The sequence below is a fragment of the Myotis daubentonii genome, chromosome 2 (genome assembly GCF_963259705.1).
Source record: "Myotis daubentonii chromosome 2, mMyoDau2.1, whole genome shotgun sequence".
NCBI classification, from domain to species: domain Eukaryota; kingdom Metazoa; phylum Chordata; class Mammalia; order Chiroptera; family Vespertilionidae; genus Myotis; species Myotis daubentonii.
This window is the reverse complement of record NC_081841.1, coordinates 11,192,429-11,212,318: the sequence shown is the minus strand read 5'-3', so window position 1 is coordinate 11,212,318 and position 19,890 is coordinate 11,192,429. Positions and strand designations below refer to the sequence as shown.

At 49.1% G+C, this 19,890-nt stretch overlaps 1 protein-coding gene across 1 annotated transcript in view; it reads right to left on the bottom strand.

Moving 5' to 3' along the window:
• Positions 1 to 19,890, bottom strand: part of SYN3 (synapsin III) — a 387,944-nt gene that overhangs the window by 42,733 nt on the left and 325,321 nt on the right. The window contains 2 exon segments of the mRNA XM_059681741.1: positions 2,973 to 2,986; positions 17,980 to 18,042. Coding sequence (XP_059537724.1) covers positions 2,973 to 2,986; positions 17,980 to 18,042 — 77 coding nt within the window.

Below are 19,890 nucleotides of genomic sequence, written 5' to 3'. Positions count from 1 at the left end.
GGGTGAGATCAAAAGGCACTTGAGAAGCCTAATTGCAGAGCCAAAAATAAAAAGCAGCAACAGACCGGGGCCGGGTCTAGTGATATGTGTGTATACACACACGGAGGCATTTATATACACATCTGTATATGCACAGGGCTCCGAAATAGGCCTGGCTCCGCTCTCCGCAGGCCTGTCCTGCCTTTCCTTCCCACAGTGGCGAGAAGATAACCGTAATGAATAACACTGCCATTTTCTGAGCGCTCACCATTGCCCGGCTCTGTGCGAAGTGCCACAGGGCACACGATAACAGGTATCGCCACCCTGCCCACTCTCTGGGCTTCTCTGGGCCTTGGTTTTCCCTTCTGCAAAAGGGGGATAATCAGATAACCTACCGCACACAGCTGTTGTGCCAATTAAATAAGACAGCGCACATCAAACTCAGAGCACGGCCTGGCTGCTGTGGCTCAGTGGTGAGGGTCAACCTGTGAACCAGGAGGTCACGTTTTTCTTTTTGTTTTTAATATATATTTTATTGATCTTTTACAGAGAGGAAGGAAGAGAGGTAGAGAGTCAGAAACATAGATGAGAGTGAAACATTGATCAGCTGCCTCCTGCACACCCCCCACTGGGGATGTGCCCGCAACCAAGGCACATGCCCTTGACCGGAATTGAACCCGGGACCCTTCAGTCCACAGGCAGACGCCCTATCCACTGAGCCAAACCGGCCAGGGCCAGGAGGTCACGTTTTGATTCCCGGTCAGGGCACATGCTGGGCTCGATCCCCAGCAGAGGGATATAGGAGGCAGTCAATCAATGATTCTCTCCCATCATTGATGTTTCTATCTCTCTCTTCCTCTCCCTTCCTCTCTGACATCAATAAAAATATATTAAAACAAAAAAGGAGCACAGGGCCTGGCACTCAGTAAGTGCTCAATAAACGGCGGGCGGTTCCTGTTGTTTTCCACGGGGACCTCACACTCAAAATGTTCAAAACCGCAATGACCTTCCCCTCAAGCCTATCCGTCTTGATTCCACATTTCAGTGGGCGGCATCATCAGACCCTCAATTTCCTTCTGCCCGCCACCCAGTCAGTCTCCATGTTCCTTCAATTCTGCTTTTCTTATATCTTGACTGCATCCTTATCTCACTCCTCACTGTCTCGGCTCTTGCCTGGGTTCAAGCCCTTATTTCTTCCCTGAACGGCTACAGTTCCTTCCTCGTGGGTCCCGGGGACTCCAGACTCCCTCTCTCTTATCTAGAAGACAAAGTCCAAATTCTGGAGTGCAGTGTAAAATGCATCTACGGTCTGGCCGCGACCTTTCCCATCTCACTTGTTCTTCCAGTTCTCACTCCAGCCCAGAGCCTCGAAACACTGGCTCTCCCTCAGCCTCACCTGGGGCTGCAGAAATGCCGGGGCCTGGGCTCTGTCCCAGGAGGGAGGCCCAGGCGTGATTGTGGCCTCAGCACAGTGACGACACGCACTCAGCACAGTATAACCTCGTTTCTCAAACTGAATTCGTTCCAGAAGGCTGTTCGAGAAGCGATTTGTTCAAAAACGGAATCGTTTTTTCCCCACTAGAAAGAATGTAAAGTGAATTAATCCATTCCAGACCCCCCAATGATTCCATTTCAACCTTTCTTATATACAGTACATGTCTAATATACGGTTTAATTTATAAACACTTCTTTTCTTAAATTTATGGAACCATCCCCTACTAGCCTTAAAGGAATTTTTTATATATCACTGCCTCCGAAATGCTACCACTGAAATGCTATCACAGGCTAACTGCGTTTCCTTTATCGGAGCCACAACAGTTTTCCTGCCTATGCAATTGCCTGTGATTGCTGTTTTGTGAGCACTTTCACTCCCTTCGCAACATTAGCACTCTTGCTGGCCTCTTTGTGTTTTAACATTGTGCTAATCATCGATTTTGCCAGCAACAAAAGCATTCTCTCCAACTCTGCTCGTTGCCTGCCAGAAGCTTTATGTTTTGCTGAGGTATCAGCATGAAAGGGTTGTCAGGTCGCAAACTTAAGTTTTGGTTCTCAACCAAGACATGTTTTTCTGTGAACAACTTGGTTGAGAACTGAATTGTTTGAGATGGAGGACGCTCGAGAAATGAGGTTTAACCGGTTTCTGTTTTTACAAATGAGTCAATCAATGATTTCCCCTCCCTCATGGCTCAGTTGTACCTGGACTCCCTTCTCAGCTCTTATCTTTCTGTTGAGTTTACCTCCTGCTGCTTTGATTGAAGTCAGTTGTCTACATGATCTTCTTCTACCACCTCTACCGTCCCCTCCCCCCAGCCTTACTTCCCACCACTCTTCATCAAAAGCACTCACCCCAGCCCCTCTGGCCATCTGCCTGCTCCTGGACTGCACAGAGGTGGCTCCTGCCCCAGGGCCTTTGTGCATACCGTCCCCTCTGCTGCCATGCTCTTCCTCCTCTGTCCACATGGCGTGCCCTCTCCTTCCTTCGCATGTCACCTCACAGAAAGGCTTCCCTGGTCACACCCCTGTCCCGTTCTGTCCCTCTCACCCTGCTTCTTTGGTCTTCTCATCACCTGACATATCACAGCTTTTATCGACCGCCTCCCCCATAGGAAGCAAGCCCCCTGAGCACAGAGACTTCGGTGTTCAGTGTTATAGCTCCCGTGTTAGCACAGTGCCTGGCATGTAGAACGCGCTCAGTAAGCATTTCTTGAACAAATGAAGTGAATGTACATGCTGCGGGATTGAAATGAGTCATCAAATCAATTTAATGGGTCACAGCCAACATTTAAAAAATGGAATAGAATGCAGCAGATTATATCTAAGCACCTGGCACATAGGAAGGACAAGTGTTCTTTCAAATTATCTACCTACCTATCTACAGTCTGGGAATCAGGTGACAGTCAAAATGTATTACTTATTGTGGTTTGCTATACAAATGCTTGGAAAGCGTTGCGTGTACAATGGTAAATATTTTAGGCTTTGAAAGCCATAATGACGATTCAACTCTGACCTTTCGCCGGGAAGGGCTGTGTTACAATAAAACTTTATTAATGAAACCAGGCCGGGGGCTGGATTGGGCCTTGGGTGTTAGCTTGCCAAGCCCTGCAGTGGACTGCAGTCTGGCACGAGCCTGGGTCTTCAGCGTGTAAGTTCTCTGCAGTCGGGAGCCATGTCTTTTTCATCTTGGGATCTTAACCAAGAGTCCTCCATCCAGGGTCTAGCCCCCACCTTGCACAGAACCAATGCTCATAAGTATTTGCCAAAATATTCCATCAACAGTTACTGAGTCCCTAACTCAGAACAGCTGGGCACCAAATCCATCCATGTTTGTTGAGTGAACACAAGAGCCCTGGCCTGAAGTTCTCAATAGCCGTGGTCCCTCCTCCAGTCCTTCCGAATGCGGAGCCTCAGAGCTCAGAGGATGTCCTCGCCAGGCTGCCAGGGCAGGAAGTGGTGGGAGTGACAGGAACCCTGGAGGGGCTGGTGCACTGTTTAGGGAACGGCCTGATTATCCCGCTTATCAGTTGCTGGTTCCTTTCCTTTGCTCTTCCCTTCAATAAATCACCTGCAGTGGTGAGCGAGCGCCCGCCTGGGTCGCTGAGTCTTTTGCCCACGTGTTTGTGGCGTTGCAGTGTGACCGTGAGACTGAATGGAAGGGCGGCTCCTGGCAAGTGTCAGCTCTGAATGCAACACTTCGGCTGCCCAGGCGCCTTGCCTCATGCAGTGCAGGGTGCCGGGCCGCTGGCCTCCACCTGGAGGGGCGGTGGCATCCGTGGGTGCAGCTCGTGCACATAGCGAGCTTACAATCCAGCAGGACGGGTGCAGACGATAAGATGACGCAGAACAGGGGTCTGTAAACTTCGACCCGAGGGTACATGATGGTTTTTGTGCGGCCCATGAGGTAAGAATCACGGTGAAATGGTTGGGAAAAAATATCAAAAGGATGATATTCCACGACATGTCAACATAATATGTAGTTTAGATTTTAGTGTCCATAAATAAAGCTGCCTCATTTATTCACGTGTCCTCCAGGGCTGCTTTCACACTGCGTTGGAGAGTCGAATGGTGACAACAGAGACGACACAGCCTGAAAGCCTAGAAGAGTTACCATCTGACTGTATATAGAGAGAGCGCTGACCCCACCCAGCATGAGCAGCACACGGAGCTCAGGCCCTGACAAGTCAGGAGCTACATCGCCTGGTCCGTCACCCAGAGCCTCCCAGGCGCCCTTGCTGCTGTTCCCTCACCCCTCAGGGAGCCTGCGAGCCCCCAAGCCCTGCTCTTCAGCTGTGCGCAGCCTCCTCCGTTCACCCCACTGAATCCTCTAAATACAACCATCTTAGGAGTCAGTGTCCTGACGCGAAAAAGCCTGAAGCACGCTCACTGTCCACCACACTCTCCCTGGCGTCTTCCCTCCTCCCCGTTGGAGGACTGGGTGCGGGTGTGCAGGCTTCTTGGCCTGGAGGCCAGGAGTTGTGCAAGAGACAGGTCTACCAATGGTGCCTCGTTTGCCTGGATGGAGGCTTAGAAGAGGTGGCTGACAACTGTGTTTAAGACCTCTGCGCAGCCTATCCCGAATCACATGCACATGTACACACACGCAAACATGCACGCATGCACACACACGCACGCCAAAATGTAATAAGCCCACTGCGTCTCTGGCATCCCCCCACAGACACCCCGCCTCTGCCACCTGTCAGCAGCGATGCCAGCTGCGCCCACGCGGAGCTGTTTCCAAGAAGCCAGAGACGTGGCTGCTCTCCCTCCAGGAAGCAGGTGGCCTCTGCCTGTCTCAGGATGCCGCTTCTCTGGCTGGCCGGTAGAAAGAACGGCTGCGCCTGCACACTCAGGCCAAGAAAGGCCTCCGTGGACATGCAGGCTGCTCCGAACAGGCCGGCGGGACTCCCTGCGGGCTGCCCTCCTCTGGCTGGGGCGCCAGGACCAGTGCAAAGACGCCATTGTGTGACCTTGTGCAAATCATTCGTCTCTTTGGTCTCTGCTTATCTCCTCTGTTAAATGGGTATCATGATACCAATACCCACCTCTCAGGACTGCTGGGGCCTGGCCGGGCTTCCCATGTGGGTGTAGTTTGTAAATGGTACACCAGGGTCTCATGCTGGGGGAAGAGGAGCTGGTAGTCAAGCTGGGAACTGCAGGGAGTGCTGCCCACCCCACAGGCGATGCGCACCCTCTCCTCCTTCCGAGGGGCTCCTGAGGGATGGCTTCTCCGGCCCCTGTTGCATACAATGCAGGGGTGGGTCAGCCAGGAAAACGGAGAAGAGAAGAAGGAAACAGTGCTGCTCCTCCATGTTTGCAGGTTCACAACATCCTGTTTTCCTGTGGGTGCTGTGGGGTCTGTGCTCACAGAGCAGGTAGTGTATTCCTTCTAGGGGAGTCTGCCCGGTGGAGTCTGTCCTCCTTGACAACATGCATCTTAGGAGGCGGGGCTGCACGCTGCCTTTGAACACAGTGCGGGGTGCTACTCTTTCTCGTCCTCTCATTCGCTGGCATGAATGCTCTTAGTCATGGCTTCGGGCCTGGGGTGTGGCCAGTTCACCAAACAAGAGCCCTTCATATGCAAAGGTCACGCTGGCCTCCAAGGTACTGACAAGTTTCTGGGGTGGAGCCCTGCAAAATTCTTTAGATATCAACCCTCCATTCAGTTGGCTGGTCGCCTTAGAACGGGAAGCAATGATTCCACCAGGGCATTCCCAGAGGTCCCAGGCAGCAGGAAGAGAAGGGCCAAAGGACCTGCTGATCTCGGTTCGAGTCCCCTTTCCACCACTTACCTGTGACCTTGGGCAAAATAACCCTTGGAGGGTTAGAGGTGTGGAGGGTGCGCATCCTGGTGCAGGGGTGCTCAGGACTCGTTAATGCCCTCCCGCTATTCCTGTTGCTCCACATCCCCACCAACAACTGGTGTTGTCAATCTTAATGACTGACAACATTCTAGTGGATTTGCAGTGATAGTTCATTGTGTTTTTTTCCCTTTTGTTTTTGTTAATCCTCACCTGAGGATATTTCCCCCCATTATTTTTTTAGAGGGAGTGGAAGGGAGGGGATGAAACACACACAGAGAGAAACACCAATATGAGAGAGACACATTGACTGATTGCCTCCCACGTGTGCCCCAACTGGGATGCAACCGAGGTACCTGCCCGTGACTGGTCGGAATCAAACCTGGGACCCTTCAGTCCGAAGGCCAACGCTCTATCCAACTGAGCCAAACCAGCCAGGCCCCCACTCTATTACTTTGTCCATCCTGCCTCATCTGAATTGCATTATCCTGGAGAAGTCAAGGAATTTGCTCAAGGTCATGGCGCTGACAAATGGCAGAGTCCGGATCAGAACCCAGGGAGGCCCAAGCCCAAAGCTTGTCCTCTTCCTCTTCGCTTACCCACCCATCTCACACTCGCATGGAACTTCATCCTTGCTAAGGCATGCTGACTCACCAGCTGCTCCTAGTCACCGGCTGAGGAGAGGCATGCATATTTGATACACTTGACCCACTGCACTCATGATTAAATGACTTGCTCAGGTCGATACCACTGGCCCCATGGAGCCTGGGGCTGGCAGGAGGGCCCAGGTTTCTGAACCCAGACCAACGCTCTTGCCGGTGAACCAAGGTTGGCACAAGGGTGTGGGAACTGGCAGAGGAAATACCACTAGTAATCAGCCTTAAACTAAGAGATCTTAGCCTTAAACCCTTGTAAGAGAAATGAGTTACCCGTCCAGGTGATCTGCCTTCAACATGACAAACACAGGCAAACCAGAGTCAAACAACGGCTGTTTCAGTTTGCTAATGTCTGTGCTCACATCCATTGCGTTTTGTCATCAAAGAAAGATCTTTAGGATTCTCTACAGAATGTGTGTGATGCACATATACACACACACAGGTACTGGGAACGAAAAAGGGGGTGTGCACAAGTACAGTGACCAGAAGTAACCTCACAGGGTGATCTGGTCACTAATTCCTAACTGGGCAGGGCAGGTGGACAGTCATGCCCCAGGCCTATAACCTCGTAAAAGGTTTAACCAAGCCCCACCTAGTGTTCTAGTGCAGGGGTGGGCAACCTTTTTGTGAGTGCGTGCCAAAACCAGCAAAATCTCTGACTCAAAATTCTTTTGCGTGCCAACCCTAATTTTCTGAAAACATGTTACGCCTACTTGATAACTCTTAAGGTGTATGTATGTGAAGCACCTTGAAGAAATAGTAAAATTTATTTGAGCGGCAAAAACACAGTATATGATGATGAAAAATACATTGATTTTTTAATGTATACATGTACACTGATAGTCCGATAGAAAACTTTATGACTCCGTTTGATATTATCAGTGGGACTTTTGCTGCTGCATCACTGATGACAGAGATTTTACATCAGGTTTGTATTTCGTGACCTTGCAAGAGCTACTACTTTCATCCATCAGGCTACTCCTATTACGAGGCTTAACAAAATTCATCACTGAGAACAAAGATTCACAAGCGTATGTGGATGAAACCAAAACACTGGTCGGATCTAGGAAGGCAGGGAGAGTTAAGGCAGAGGCATAGAAATTGCTCTTCCCCTCTCTCGTCAATCCATGTCTATGGTCTTTAAGATAACTTGTTATGTAAAACTATTTATTTATCTAAGATGCACCTACACTGAATTTATCTGCAAAATAAAAAAGTCGATATTACGAAAAAAATTGTAAATGGAAGATTATAAGAGAGGGTTTCACGTGCCAGCAAAAGTTACTGGCGTTCCATGTTTGGCACGTGTGCCAGGGGTTGCCCACCCCTAGTGTATCTAGGTTAGTGCACCTGAGAAATGCCAGAAGTAATTCTCCTCCAAACACCTTCAAGGAGGAGTCTGATCCCCGCCTCACTTTCTACCATCTTTTTGTGATCTTCCTTACTTTCCCTCCTGAACTCCACATGCATAAGAGACAATGCAAACTGTCATTCCCCGAAGTATTTGAGATCTTGCTTCCTGAACTTGGCACCGGTCTGGCTCAAAATACTCTCAACAATAAAGATTTTTAAAAAAATTCTCTACAGGTTTGGGTGTTTCTTATGTCAACACTACAAACAACACACAGCACACACACACACACACACAGCTGATTCAGCAAACACCGAATTAATGAACACTGAACCATTGCTCCTAAGGGAAAGACAGGGTTAGGTTCCTTTAAGCCTCTGGTCACATTTTCATCAACCGGTCAGTACATTTCCTTAGTTTGTGTTTCTGTTTGAAGACTATATTCCATATATACCGTATCTGTTTGGAGACAATTTAATATATATTGTTGATTCGTTAACATTGAACTCATAGCCAATGGCGCTGGAACTCATGCCTGAGCGAAGCTTATCTAACATACATTTCCTCCATCAGGCCCATCACAGCCTCCTTGCCCGTGGGAACACGAATGGGGGGGGGGGGCATTTTACATGATGAAACCACCAACAAAAAAGCACAAGAATGTGCAAGTGTGGCCCTAACAGACTGAGAGGAGGACCCTTGCTCAGGGCTGGGGGCGGGAACCAGCAGGCGGCACAGGCCCCCCTGTTGGCGCTCAGGAACGAGGCATATTGGGCGGCTCAGATGCTTTGCTGCTGTAACAGTCATGAGTGACCGTGAAGAGCTGTGAGAACTGGTTTGAGGGAGACACAGACCTCTTAGCGCGGAGGTGAGTTTGTAAATACGAAATCCCTGTGCTGGAATCCCCGAGAAGGGACACAGGGCTTAACATTTTCATGAAGGCGCCAAGAACTGACAGGTCCCCTCTGGAGGGCCCGTTTGGCTCAAGAGAAGCAGAGGGACAATGAGGACAGTGGTGATCTAAGGGAGGTGGGAGATGAGAGGGAGTCAGTGGCGTGGGCGTGGCCCCTCGCTCTCCTCCTTCCATTTGGCAGGACCTTGACCCCGACCCTCTCTGGAGCACATTGCCCACCCAAGCCTCCTTGGCTGAGCGGCAGACAGAGTGGCTCTCCCCTCTGGCGGTCGCCCAGATGCTGGGGACGCTGTGCTTTCTTAACAGCTCCCCAGGGCTCCATTCCTCCGTTGGCTCATTTTCTAGCCCTCCCTCTCCATTACCATGTCATTGGGCCACCCACTCCCACTGAAAATGCAGCCGTGCCAGGAAAGCTCCTGAGTGAGTCAGCCGGCCACTTGGAGCTGATGACAGCAGCGGCCCTGGCCAAGCAGGGGTGTGGGAGACTCTCAGGCTGGTGGGAACATCGTGTGTAGGAGCTGCCACCTCAACCTCCCAGAAGAGACAGGCTGTCTGCAGGGGCGACTCAATCCCGTCAGTTACCACTCCAGGCTCCTTTGAGAAGGACAGCAAACCCCGAGCATGCAGGGAAAGTGTGAGGCTACCTGGGTGGGGGCTTATTAAGCTGTGATCATGAATATGCCTTTCACCTGTCTCAGCTCTGGTGCTGGAGCCAGACTGCCTGTACCCCAACTCTGCCACTTACTCCCCATGCCTCAGTTAGTATCTTTCTCATGGGGTGGTTATGAGGATTGCACCCAATGACTGGATATATATAAAGCACTTAGGACAATGCCTGCATTGAGTAAATTCTAGAGAGCACTAGGTTTTATTATTATTGTGCTTATTATTATTATTGGGCCAAATAATCTCAAAGGTCTTTCCCTTCCTGTATTGTTTTTGGAGACACTTCCCTACTGTGTGGCCTTGGGTAAGACCCTTCTCTCTGGGCCTTAGGTTTTTATCTTCCAGGTGAGATGCTGGGCTCAAACCCTGAAAGTCTGAAATAAGGATAAGGGGGCCCCCAGGGGGCGGGCAGTTTGTTATTACCCTCCCTCCTGCGGGCACTGCTGAGATAAGCAGTCAAGCAATCAGAATATTTATTCCTGTAGCGGAATTTTAAATGCCCATTCACTGAGCATTTACCAGGCACCTCCCTAAACTTTGGGAGATTCTTGTCTCCAAATTAGAGAGGAGGAAATTGAGGCACAGAGAGATGAAGCAATTTGCCTCAGGACACACAACCAGCAAAAGGTAAACCCACTTTTAAACCAAAAAACCTGACTGTAGAGTCTCCAGACTTTACCCCACACTCTGCTGAAAGTTGGCCTTGAACTTAGTTTCTGATCCTTTGATGGTAACATGATCTTATGCCATTCATTTCAATGGACTGCTTGTAGTATTGATTGAAACAGTGGATTCTTTAAGATAATGCAGGAATCATCTCCATGATGTCTAACCTTTGAGAGGGTCACAGGCCCCTGTGAAAAGCTGAAAAAGGTTATAAACCCTCTTTCCCCCCCAAAAAGGTTCACACCACATACACAGGTTTGTCTCAGTGTCAGGGGGTTCAAACATCTCAGGCTAAGAATCTCACACGATGCTTATACTCTTTTGAAATTCTCCGTAAGTTTTCATCTTTGCTAAACTCTGCACTGATGAGAACTTCCTACCTAAAAGGCCGTCCATTCCATTAACGCTCACCTCTGATTGCTAGGAAGTTGCTCCTTTAACACAATTGACATTCCATTCACCCTGACTTTGCTCTCTGCTTTGCTGGCTAGATGCTACATAGAATCAGTCCAATCTATCTCTCCACGACAGTTCTCCGTGTTTCTGCAGATGCTGGCCACACTGTCTCTAGCCCTTCCAGGCCAGATGCTTCTTCCCTTCTGCTCAGTTCAAATTTCCCTGAACTTGCTCATTAATCAATGGCTCTCAAACACCTAACACAGCCCAGAACCCATAGTCTTCTGGCCATTGACTGACCAGGGCATGTCCTGGATCTCAGATTTCCATGAATATACCCCAAGAGTGGGTGACATTCTTAAAAATCGTATTTTACTTAAAAATATAACATATACTAAGCACTGCACAGTACAGAAGCAACAGTTCAATGAGCTATCACAAAGCAAACATCCACATAACACCCAAGTCAAGAGCTGGACCACCGCCCTCCTCTGCCTCATCCAGATGAGCACCCTTCCCTCTCCCATGGAGATAATGTCTACACTTTTATGGTAACAATGTTCTTGCTTTTAAAAAAGTTTTATTAACCAAGTATGTATCCCACTTTAACACTAGAGTTTAATTTCCCTATAACTATAGTTGTAGTTCATTCATCTTCATGGTGGGGCATTTTCCATGTGTCTGAATATAATGTAATTGATGCATCTATTCTATTATTAATGCACACAGGCTATGTCTGGGTTTTGGCAGCTGTGAACAAGCTGCCGTAACCACTGGTGTACACATGCAGGCATCTAGGCTGGGCATACCTGAAGGAGCTTCTGTGTGACTTCAGCTTGTGGATAATATCAAGCTGTATTCCAAAGCAGGTGTACAGTTCACACTTTCACTAGGTGTGCGAATGTGTTCTAACTGCTCCATGTCATTGTCAACACTTAATATTATTATCCTTTCTGACTTTACTGATTCTGGTGGTTGTATAGTAGCATCTTATTGGGGGTTTTAATTTCCATTTCCCTAATGAGTCATGAGATTTAGCCCATTTTCATCTATTTATTGGGTACTTATGGAGTAGAGGTTTTGGCCATTCCTTACTCATCTGACTCACACTGAAGTGGTAGCCAAATTAAATAGTCTCTGACAGATAATGTTGCTTAGTCATACCTCCCTGATGGACTTAAGTTGGGTTTTGGGCCCCAGAGAAGGTCTGAATATTCTTAATAATAATGGCAGCTAATATTTATCGAGAGCCCACTGGGTTCCAGGCACTGAGCTTGATATTCATCACAAGCTTATGAGCTTGATACGATTATCTTCACTTTACATAAGAAGAAACTAAGGTGGGGAGGCTAAGCAATTTACCTAAGGTGTCACAACTAGTAGGCGGAGTAACCTAGATTCAAGTGAATGCCCTTTGCAACTATAACATAAGGCCTCCCAAAGATGGAAGCATGTAACTAGATTACATTTTTTAAAGGTTAAAAACTGAGTAACAAAATGAAAATATAACTATCAAATGGAGAAAAATAGTTGCAAACCATGACCAAGGATGAATGTGTTTAATATGCAAAGAGTTTTTACAAATTAATAAAAGGACAAGTATCTCGATAAAGAAATGGTCAAAGGTTTCTGAGGTCAGGTAAGTCTGGGAAATTCTGCTCACGTTTCCATGTTCTTTCATCCCTAAAATGTATATAAACAAAATTCATGACTCTGAGAAGTTCTGCAAAAAGATTTATTTGAACACAGAGTTCTTCAAACCTATAATTATAATTCTTTGGGACAGACTTTGAAGCATGTTGAACTCTATAATAATGACTGCCTCCTCTGGTTTACAGTCTGGTAAAACTTTCAACAAAGAAAAAAGGAAATGGAATTAGTCTTGTCCAGGGTTTCTCAGCCTTGACACTGCTGACATTTTGGGTTGTATAATTTTCTGGTTTTTTTTGTGGGGGGGAGGGGGGATGTCTCAGGCATTGGAGGATGTTCAGCAGCATCCTTGGCCTCCACCTGATAGATGCCAGATGCCAGTAGAACCTCTCCCACTCCTCGCTGTGACAACCCAAATTGTGTATAGACATGTCCAAATGCCGCCGGGGGGTGGGGGGTGGGGCAGAACCATCCTCTGCTCAGATGAACCATTGGTCTAGTTGGACTTATTTCTGAAGAACTCCTGGTGTTCCCCACAATCACCTCCTGGTGTTCCCCGCGATTACCTCCTACCTAAGGGCTCCCCCAACCGCACAGTGTCTGATTTCTGTGCCTTGTGACACCTATCGCGCTTGTTTTGATACAAGAGGGTATTCATCCACCTCTTTTCTTCAAGTCGTTCTTCTTTATTGGAATCCCTTACATTTCCAGGCACACAAACCACCCACATTTCCCCTGAGGTAGAAGTTTTTTCCATCCCTCCACCCCCTAGGGCGAATTAAGCTCCTTCCTTCAAGCTACATTAAAATCTTCTTCCGTCGGAGAACCAAGATGGCGGCATAGGTTAACGCCGGAGTTTGCTGCTTTGAACAACTACTTCAAAAGTGAAACCAAAAAACGGAAGGGACATCACCCAGAACCACCGGAACGCTGGCTGAGTGGAAGTCCTACAACTAGGAGGAAAGAGAAACGCACACGGACACTCAGAGGAGGCGCAGTGCTGAAGTTGAATTCTGAGGTGCGGAGTGCGCGGAGCGGGCTGGCGGCGGAGGGCGCGGTTGTTGTTTTCAATCGGGAGGGAGTCACAGACTCTGAGCACCAGATCCGGGCGAGTCTTTAGGGACCCAGACTCAAACGGGAGAAGCGGGACTGTCTGGCTTCGGTCAGAGCGAGTGCAGCTTTCTCTCCAAGCTTTGCAGCGGGTGCTGGGACTCAGAGAGGCAGAGCCCCTGGGGACAGGACTGAGAGCCGCCATAACTGCTCTCTCTGGCCCACCCTGTTGATCCTGTGCGACCCGCCCCGCCCAAGCCCTGCACAGAGGCATTTGCCGGATAGCCTCAGGCAAAGGCTAGATTAGCACCTCCCTAGAGGACAGAAGTTCTCTCACTGCTGACACAGCTGATTCTCATAGCCACTTGGCCTGGAGGTCAAACCCTCCCTGGAATTAGCTACAACAATCAAGATTTAACTATAAGACTGCGAACAAAGACCACTAGGGGGTGCACCAAGGAAGCATAACAAAATGCGGAGACAAAGAAACAGGACAAAATTGTCAATGGAAGATCTAGAGTTCAGAACCACACTTTTAAGGTCTCTCAAGAACTGTTTAGAAGCTGCCGATAAACTTAATGAGATCTACACGAAAACTAATAAGACCCTCAATCTTATATTGGGGAACCAACTAGAAATTAAGCATACACGGACTGAAATAACGAATATTATACAGACGCCCGACAGCAGACCAGAGGAGCGCAAGAATCAAGTCAATGATTTGAAATGCGAGGAAGCAAAAAACACCCAACCGGAAAAGCAACATGAAAAAAGAATCCAAAAATGCGAGGATAGTGTAAGGAGCCTCTGGGACAGCTTCAAGCGTACCAACATCAGAATTATAGGGGTGCCAGAAGATGAGAGAGAGCAAGATATTGAAAACCTATTTGAAGAAATAATGACAGAAAACTTCCCCCACCTGGTGAAAGAAATGGACTTACAGGTCCAAGAAGCGCGGAGAACCCCAAACAAAAGGAATCCAAAGAGGACCACACCAAGACACATCATAATTAAAATGCCAAGAGCAAAAGATAAAGAGAGAATCTTAAAAACAGCAAGAGAAAGAAACACAGTTACCTACAAGGGAATACCCATACGACTGTCAGCTGATTTCTCAACAGAAACTTTGCAGGCCAGAAGGGAGTGGCAAGAAATATTCAAAGTGATGAATACCAAGAACCTACAACCAAGATTACTTTATCCAGCAAAGCTATCATTCAGAATTGAAGGTCAGATAAAGAGCTTCACAGATAAGGAAAAGCTAAAGGAGTTCATCACCACCAAACCAGGATTATATGAAATGCTGAAAGGTATCCTTTAAGAAGAGGAAGAGGAAGAAAAAGGTAAAGATACAAATTATGAACAACAAATATGCATCTATCAACAAGTGAATCTAAGAATCAAATGAATAAATAATCTGATGAACAGAATGAACTGGTGATTATAATAGAATCAGGGACATAGAAAGGGAATGGACTGACTATTCTTGGGGGGGAAAGGGGTGTGGGAGATGCGGGAAGAGACTGGACAAAAATCGTGCACCTATGGATGAGGACAGTGGGTGGGGAGTGAGGGCGGAGGGTGGGGCGGGAACTGGGAGGAGGGGAGTTATGGGGGGGAAAAAAAAGAGGAACAAATGTAATAATCTGAACAATAAAGATTTAATTAAAAAAAAAAAAAGAAAAAAAAATCTTCTTCCGTCAATCCCCATACGGCCCTCGCAGCCTTCTCCCAGACCTCCAACACACATTACACTTAATTCTTTACGTGACTGTTGCCCCAATTTAGTGAGAGCAGAGTCTGGGTCCTATTCATCCTCTGATTCTTGGCACAGAGCAGGCCCCAATCAACACATAGGAACAGAGGAGAAATATGACGGATGGCTCAGTGATTGCATGCACAGGGCGCTAGGTGGGCTCCCAGCAACACGGAGTTCATGCTCAGCTTCTGCCAGTTTCTCCTAAGAACGTGCTCTGCTGGGCTCCAGGCAATCTCCCTTCTTGAGAGGAGCTGGGAGTACCATGGAAGGTAGCAATTTTGTTTTTCTCTCTCGTGGCCACGAGTATGACATCATCTGCTCGGTCGGCGCGTCCAGAGCGTTTCTGACAGTTTTCTCATCCTGAACAGCGGGAGGAAGCCCTTTCCCCTCGCCTCAGCGTTCCTTAAACCTCAGGTCATTCTGGTTGGTGATGTTTTCCGTCCTTGGAGACACGTCCTCCTTTCCATGTTTTCTGAGTCCCTTTTGGGCCTGAGTTTCTCAGAGGCACCCCCTCCGCCCCCCAGCACTGGGTCAGCCTCTTTAAGTATTTTCTTCCTTTCATTTCCTGTCTGGGATGATTTTAAGCTTTAGGAACAGAATTTAATTCTTGGGAACCCTCTAATCTATACTATAAAAGGCCAGTGGCTGTAACGCCGTAACGCTGGAACGACCAAACGACTGTCACCAGGAGGTACATGGAGAATCTCTTGGTCCCTCCCCTGGCCCATAAGCAGTGGCTCTTGTGGCAGGCGGGGTGGGGTGCGAGCTACAAGTGGTGGAGGGTGGGGTATGAGCTATGAGTGGCGATGGGCGGGGTGGCCAGCTGAAGCAGGTGGAAGCAAGCTACTCATGCACGATTTCGTGCGCGCTGGGCCTCTAGTGTTACAAGAATTGTCCAACATGGTGGCAGCAGGTGGAAAGAACAGGACAAGCTGGAGAGACATTAATAACGGGCAAGTAAGGACTTGATGACCATTTGAACATGGAGGAGGAGAGGTGATGACTCCCAGGGACAACGGGAGGACTGGTGATTTCTGCTCTAGATACGGTCATGGGAGGAGGAGGGAGACAAGAAGGGGGAGCAGGGTGTCTGAGAAGATCACGGGCATGGTCTGCAATGTCTAGAGCAGTGGTCAGCAAACTGCGGCCCCTTGAGTGTGGCTCTTCCACAAAATGCCATGTGCGGGTGCACACGTACAATGCGATTAAAACTTGGTGGCCACACTCAAGGGGCCAAGGGCTCACGAGCCGCAGTTTGCCAACTACTGGTATAGAGTCTGAGGTTTCCATGGGAGACAGGGTGGAGATGCTGAGGGGTCTGGTGCTCTGGATAGGAAGTGTGATTGGGGGCTGGCTGTTGGCATGTAGATGCCGCTGAGGATGAAAGAGAAGATGAGTGCTCAGATAGTGCCTGGTGATGGAATAGACGGCGAGGAATGGAGCAGGAAGAAAGGTCCTTGGAGGACACAGAAGCCGTGGTCAGGGAGAGAAGAGGAGAGCCGGGAGTTCCCTGGAGGAAGGGCTGCAGGACAGAAGGGAGGCGGCAGATTTAAATGACACAGAGAGCTCGATTCAGAAAAAATTCCCGTTGGGTTAGGTTATTGAGGACCAGAGGGAGGGCAGCCTCAGCAGAATTGCCGGGTTGGGAGGAGAGGCTGTGGGAACAGACACAGGGATGCATCAAAACGGGTCCACTCACCCATCCAGTCCACCAACAACCGGAGGGCCCACTGTGCACCAGGGGCCCTTACAGGACACAGAGGTGGGGTGCACAGGCAGAGCCCCGCCCCCACGGTGTGTACTTTCTAGGGAGAGGTAGCACGGAGGGAGATTCAGTTAAAAGACGATTATTGGAATGGTCATCATTCCACAGATGAAGAGGCAAGGGAAGTTAGATGGGAACTGGCTCAAGTTCAGGACATCAGAGCTGGGGTCGTGGCCTGACCTGCTGGGCTCTGTCTTTGCTGTCTGAAGGGGATGGAGTTTAGGTGGGAAGCGATGATGCAGAAGGAACACAGGGCAGGGAAGAACAAAGGTGTAAGGTGCAGGATTATTTGCGGCTGGGTGGGCCTTCTCAGAGCAAGGTTGCTACTGGCTCCTGCTGTCCTTGACCTAGGACCCCTGCACTGGACCTGGTGCTTGGGCTCCGGTCCCTTCAACAGGGATGGCAGGCGCTAAGACCTACATGTTCTCACGTGGTTCTATTGGTGCCAGAAGTTTGAGAGGCGGCCTGTGGTAGCCACTCCCCACCACTTCCCCACACTCCTGCCCCCTTACCGAGGAGTAAATCTCCATTTCCTGTGGAGACCCTGATCGGTCTGGTTTGAGTGGGGCTGAATACATCTCCATATCCACTTATTCAGGGTGGGCAAAGGAACCCAAGCAAGGCCGATCAATGCCCCTACATGAGATCAGACATAGAGATGCTTAGGGACCAGGTGGGCCACCCATAGCCATGCCGACTGTCGGAAGAACACACCAAGTAGAGATGAGCAGAGTCCAGAGATAGAGGAGACTGAGCTCTGTCAGTATCATTGGAGTTTCTGAATCCAGCGCTGTCCTACTCTATCAAGAACTATTCTAGACTTCCTGATGGCTTGGACCAATGAATTACCTCTCCCCAAATTCTGTTTCTATATTTGCAACCAAAAGGATCAGACCAATTATGTCAGCTGCGACGGTGTAAAATATATCATCTACTTTCACAGAAGCTGACTGGCTCCAGGGACTTCCTCCATGGAGCCCGATGTATTAGCCACTTTCTAGATGTTAGCCTTGCAGTGACAAAGCCACGAGCTTACAGCCAGCCACGGCACAGATGATGACAGGTACAAAAGAATCACCATTTACAAGATGCTTTACATTCATTACCCTGAAGCCGCAATCATAGGAGACAAGTAGCTAGCAGTTCCAGCGTGGTTTCTGCGAGTCCAGACAGAGCTGGAGAGAGGTTCCCAGGTCCGGGAGCTCAGAGGAAGGGGGCTGGGCAGGAGGGGGGAGTGCACTTTGAGGGTGGTAGGGGATGGACAGAGAGGGGAACAGGGTGTCTGTGGTGTCTGTATGAGCATGAACATGAGTGTGAGAGCTGCTTCTCATACCTTTCCCATTCCGGCGTGGGCATGTCCCAGCTTGACCACCACGGGGAAGTGAGGGGCTGTGAGCTGGAAGAGAGAAGAGGAAATCACTCATTAGCATCTCAGAGCATCTCCACCAAGGCTCTGGGCGCGGCCTTTGCTGCAGAAACACTCAGTCACCTGACACGCCCAGGAATCCCCAATAGGATGCCTTGACAGGTGGTCATCCTGCCGAGGCTCAAATGCCCTAAATGCTGACACTTCTGGGGTCCAAAGGAAGCTCCCGCCCTTAAAACCTGTCTTCCCAGGGCATCAACCAATCGGAGAGATGGCAGAGGGAAGCAAACTGACCAGTTTCACATCCTGGCTTGTGTGACCTCTGACCAGCTGCTACATGGATCTGTGCCTCAGTTTCCTTGTCTATGAAATGGGGGTGATGAGTACCCATCCCACAGGGTTGCTGTGAGAATTAAGTGAGTTACAGCATGGGAAGCACTTATGTTGTAAGTACCCAATGAATGGCAGCTCCGTTATTCCTGTTACAGTTCTGCCTTAGGTTATTTCCCCAACAGCCTTCAAATATCTGGACATTCTCATTCCCTCTCCCAAGCCCTCTCCAGGCCACCCTGAGAGGTTTCAAGTCCATGGGCCCACGCCCACCAGGGGCACATGCATTTATTGGTCACACCGTGCGTGCAGGCCACAGTGCTGAGCGAGGGCCCGGTGTGACCTCCAACCGGCCTCGCTGGTCCCGTTGCATCCCCAGCTTCCAGAACACTGCCGGCCCAGGAAAGGCCCCTGACACGGAATCTGGGTGTCGGGGAGAAGGAAGAGGCAATTTGGGGCCAGATTATTGGGGGTCATCAAAGCTGCAGGGAGGGGTACACATGGCTTGGATGGACCTTGGGGAAGTTGCTCAGTCTGGGGACAGGAAAGCGACCTGCCAGCTGCAGGATGAACTGTATCAGGAGAGACCGAAGGGACAGGCACCGACGTGGAATTGATTAAAACTGACAGGAAGTGCCACTGCTTGGGCCTGGACTGGGGTGGGGATAGTGAAATGTTTTAAAATGGAAATAAGAGTTTTGAAATTACCATAGAAATTCAGGAAGGGGATTGTTCACAACCTCATCACCTAATCAAATCAGTGTGTTGGTCCACACGACTTCAGAATCCTCGTTTATAGGTCTAATTACAAAATGGGATACTTTGCAATAATATTAGAGATAGAATTTTACACCGGTCTCCTCATTTAACATTACGCATTAAGCTTTTTCCTATTTTTGCCACCATCTCCAACCCCCCCCCCCCCGGCCTCCCCCACCCAACCTCTCTCCCCCACTTCCCAGCCTGGCTGACTGATCTCACCTGCCGGGTATGTGTGGTGTGTATTCCTGCCTATCACTCACGTTCAACCTCTGCAAACATGTACACACATACATGGTTGAAGCTGACACTTATGTTCTCACAAATGGCTCTTTTCACTCACTATCACACCATGCACAGCCCCTGTCCTACATCCATAGCTACACTCTTAACCCAATAGTTTCAATAGTTTCACACTATTCCACGTGCTGCAATTCTTCAGCCATTTTCTTATTAATGGACATTTGTGTAGTTCCCTCTCTGCCACTCAAGAATGACCACTAAACATCGGTCCACATGTCCTTATAAACGAATGTCTTAATTCTCAGAGGCCAGGCCAAGAGCCCTGCAGGGGGAGATTCAGCAGAATTTGGAGACATCCGGATAGGTTTCTAAAGTCATTTGTTAGAGTCCAAGAGATGAAAGTGGGCGCCATGGTGTTGAACTCTGGGTGAGTCCACTCACCATAGCAACTCCCAGGCTAATAGCAGCTACATTTACTGAGTGTCTCGTCAGAGCCAGGAACAGTACCGGGCACTTTATGTACCGGGGTGGGCAAAAGTAGGCCTA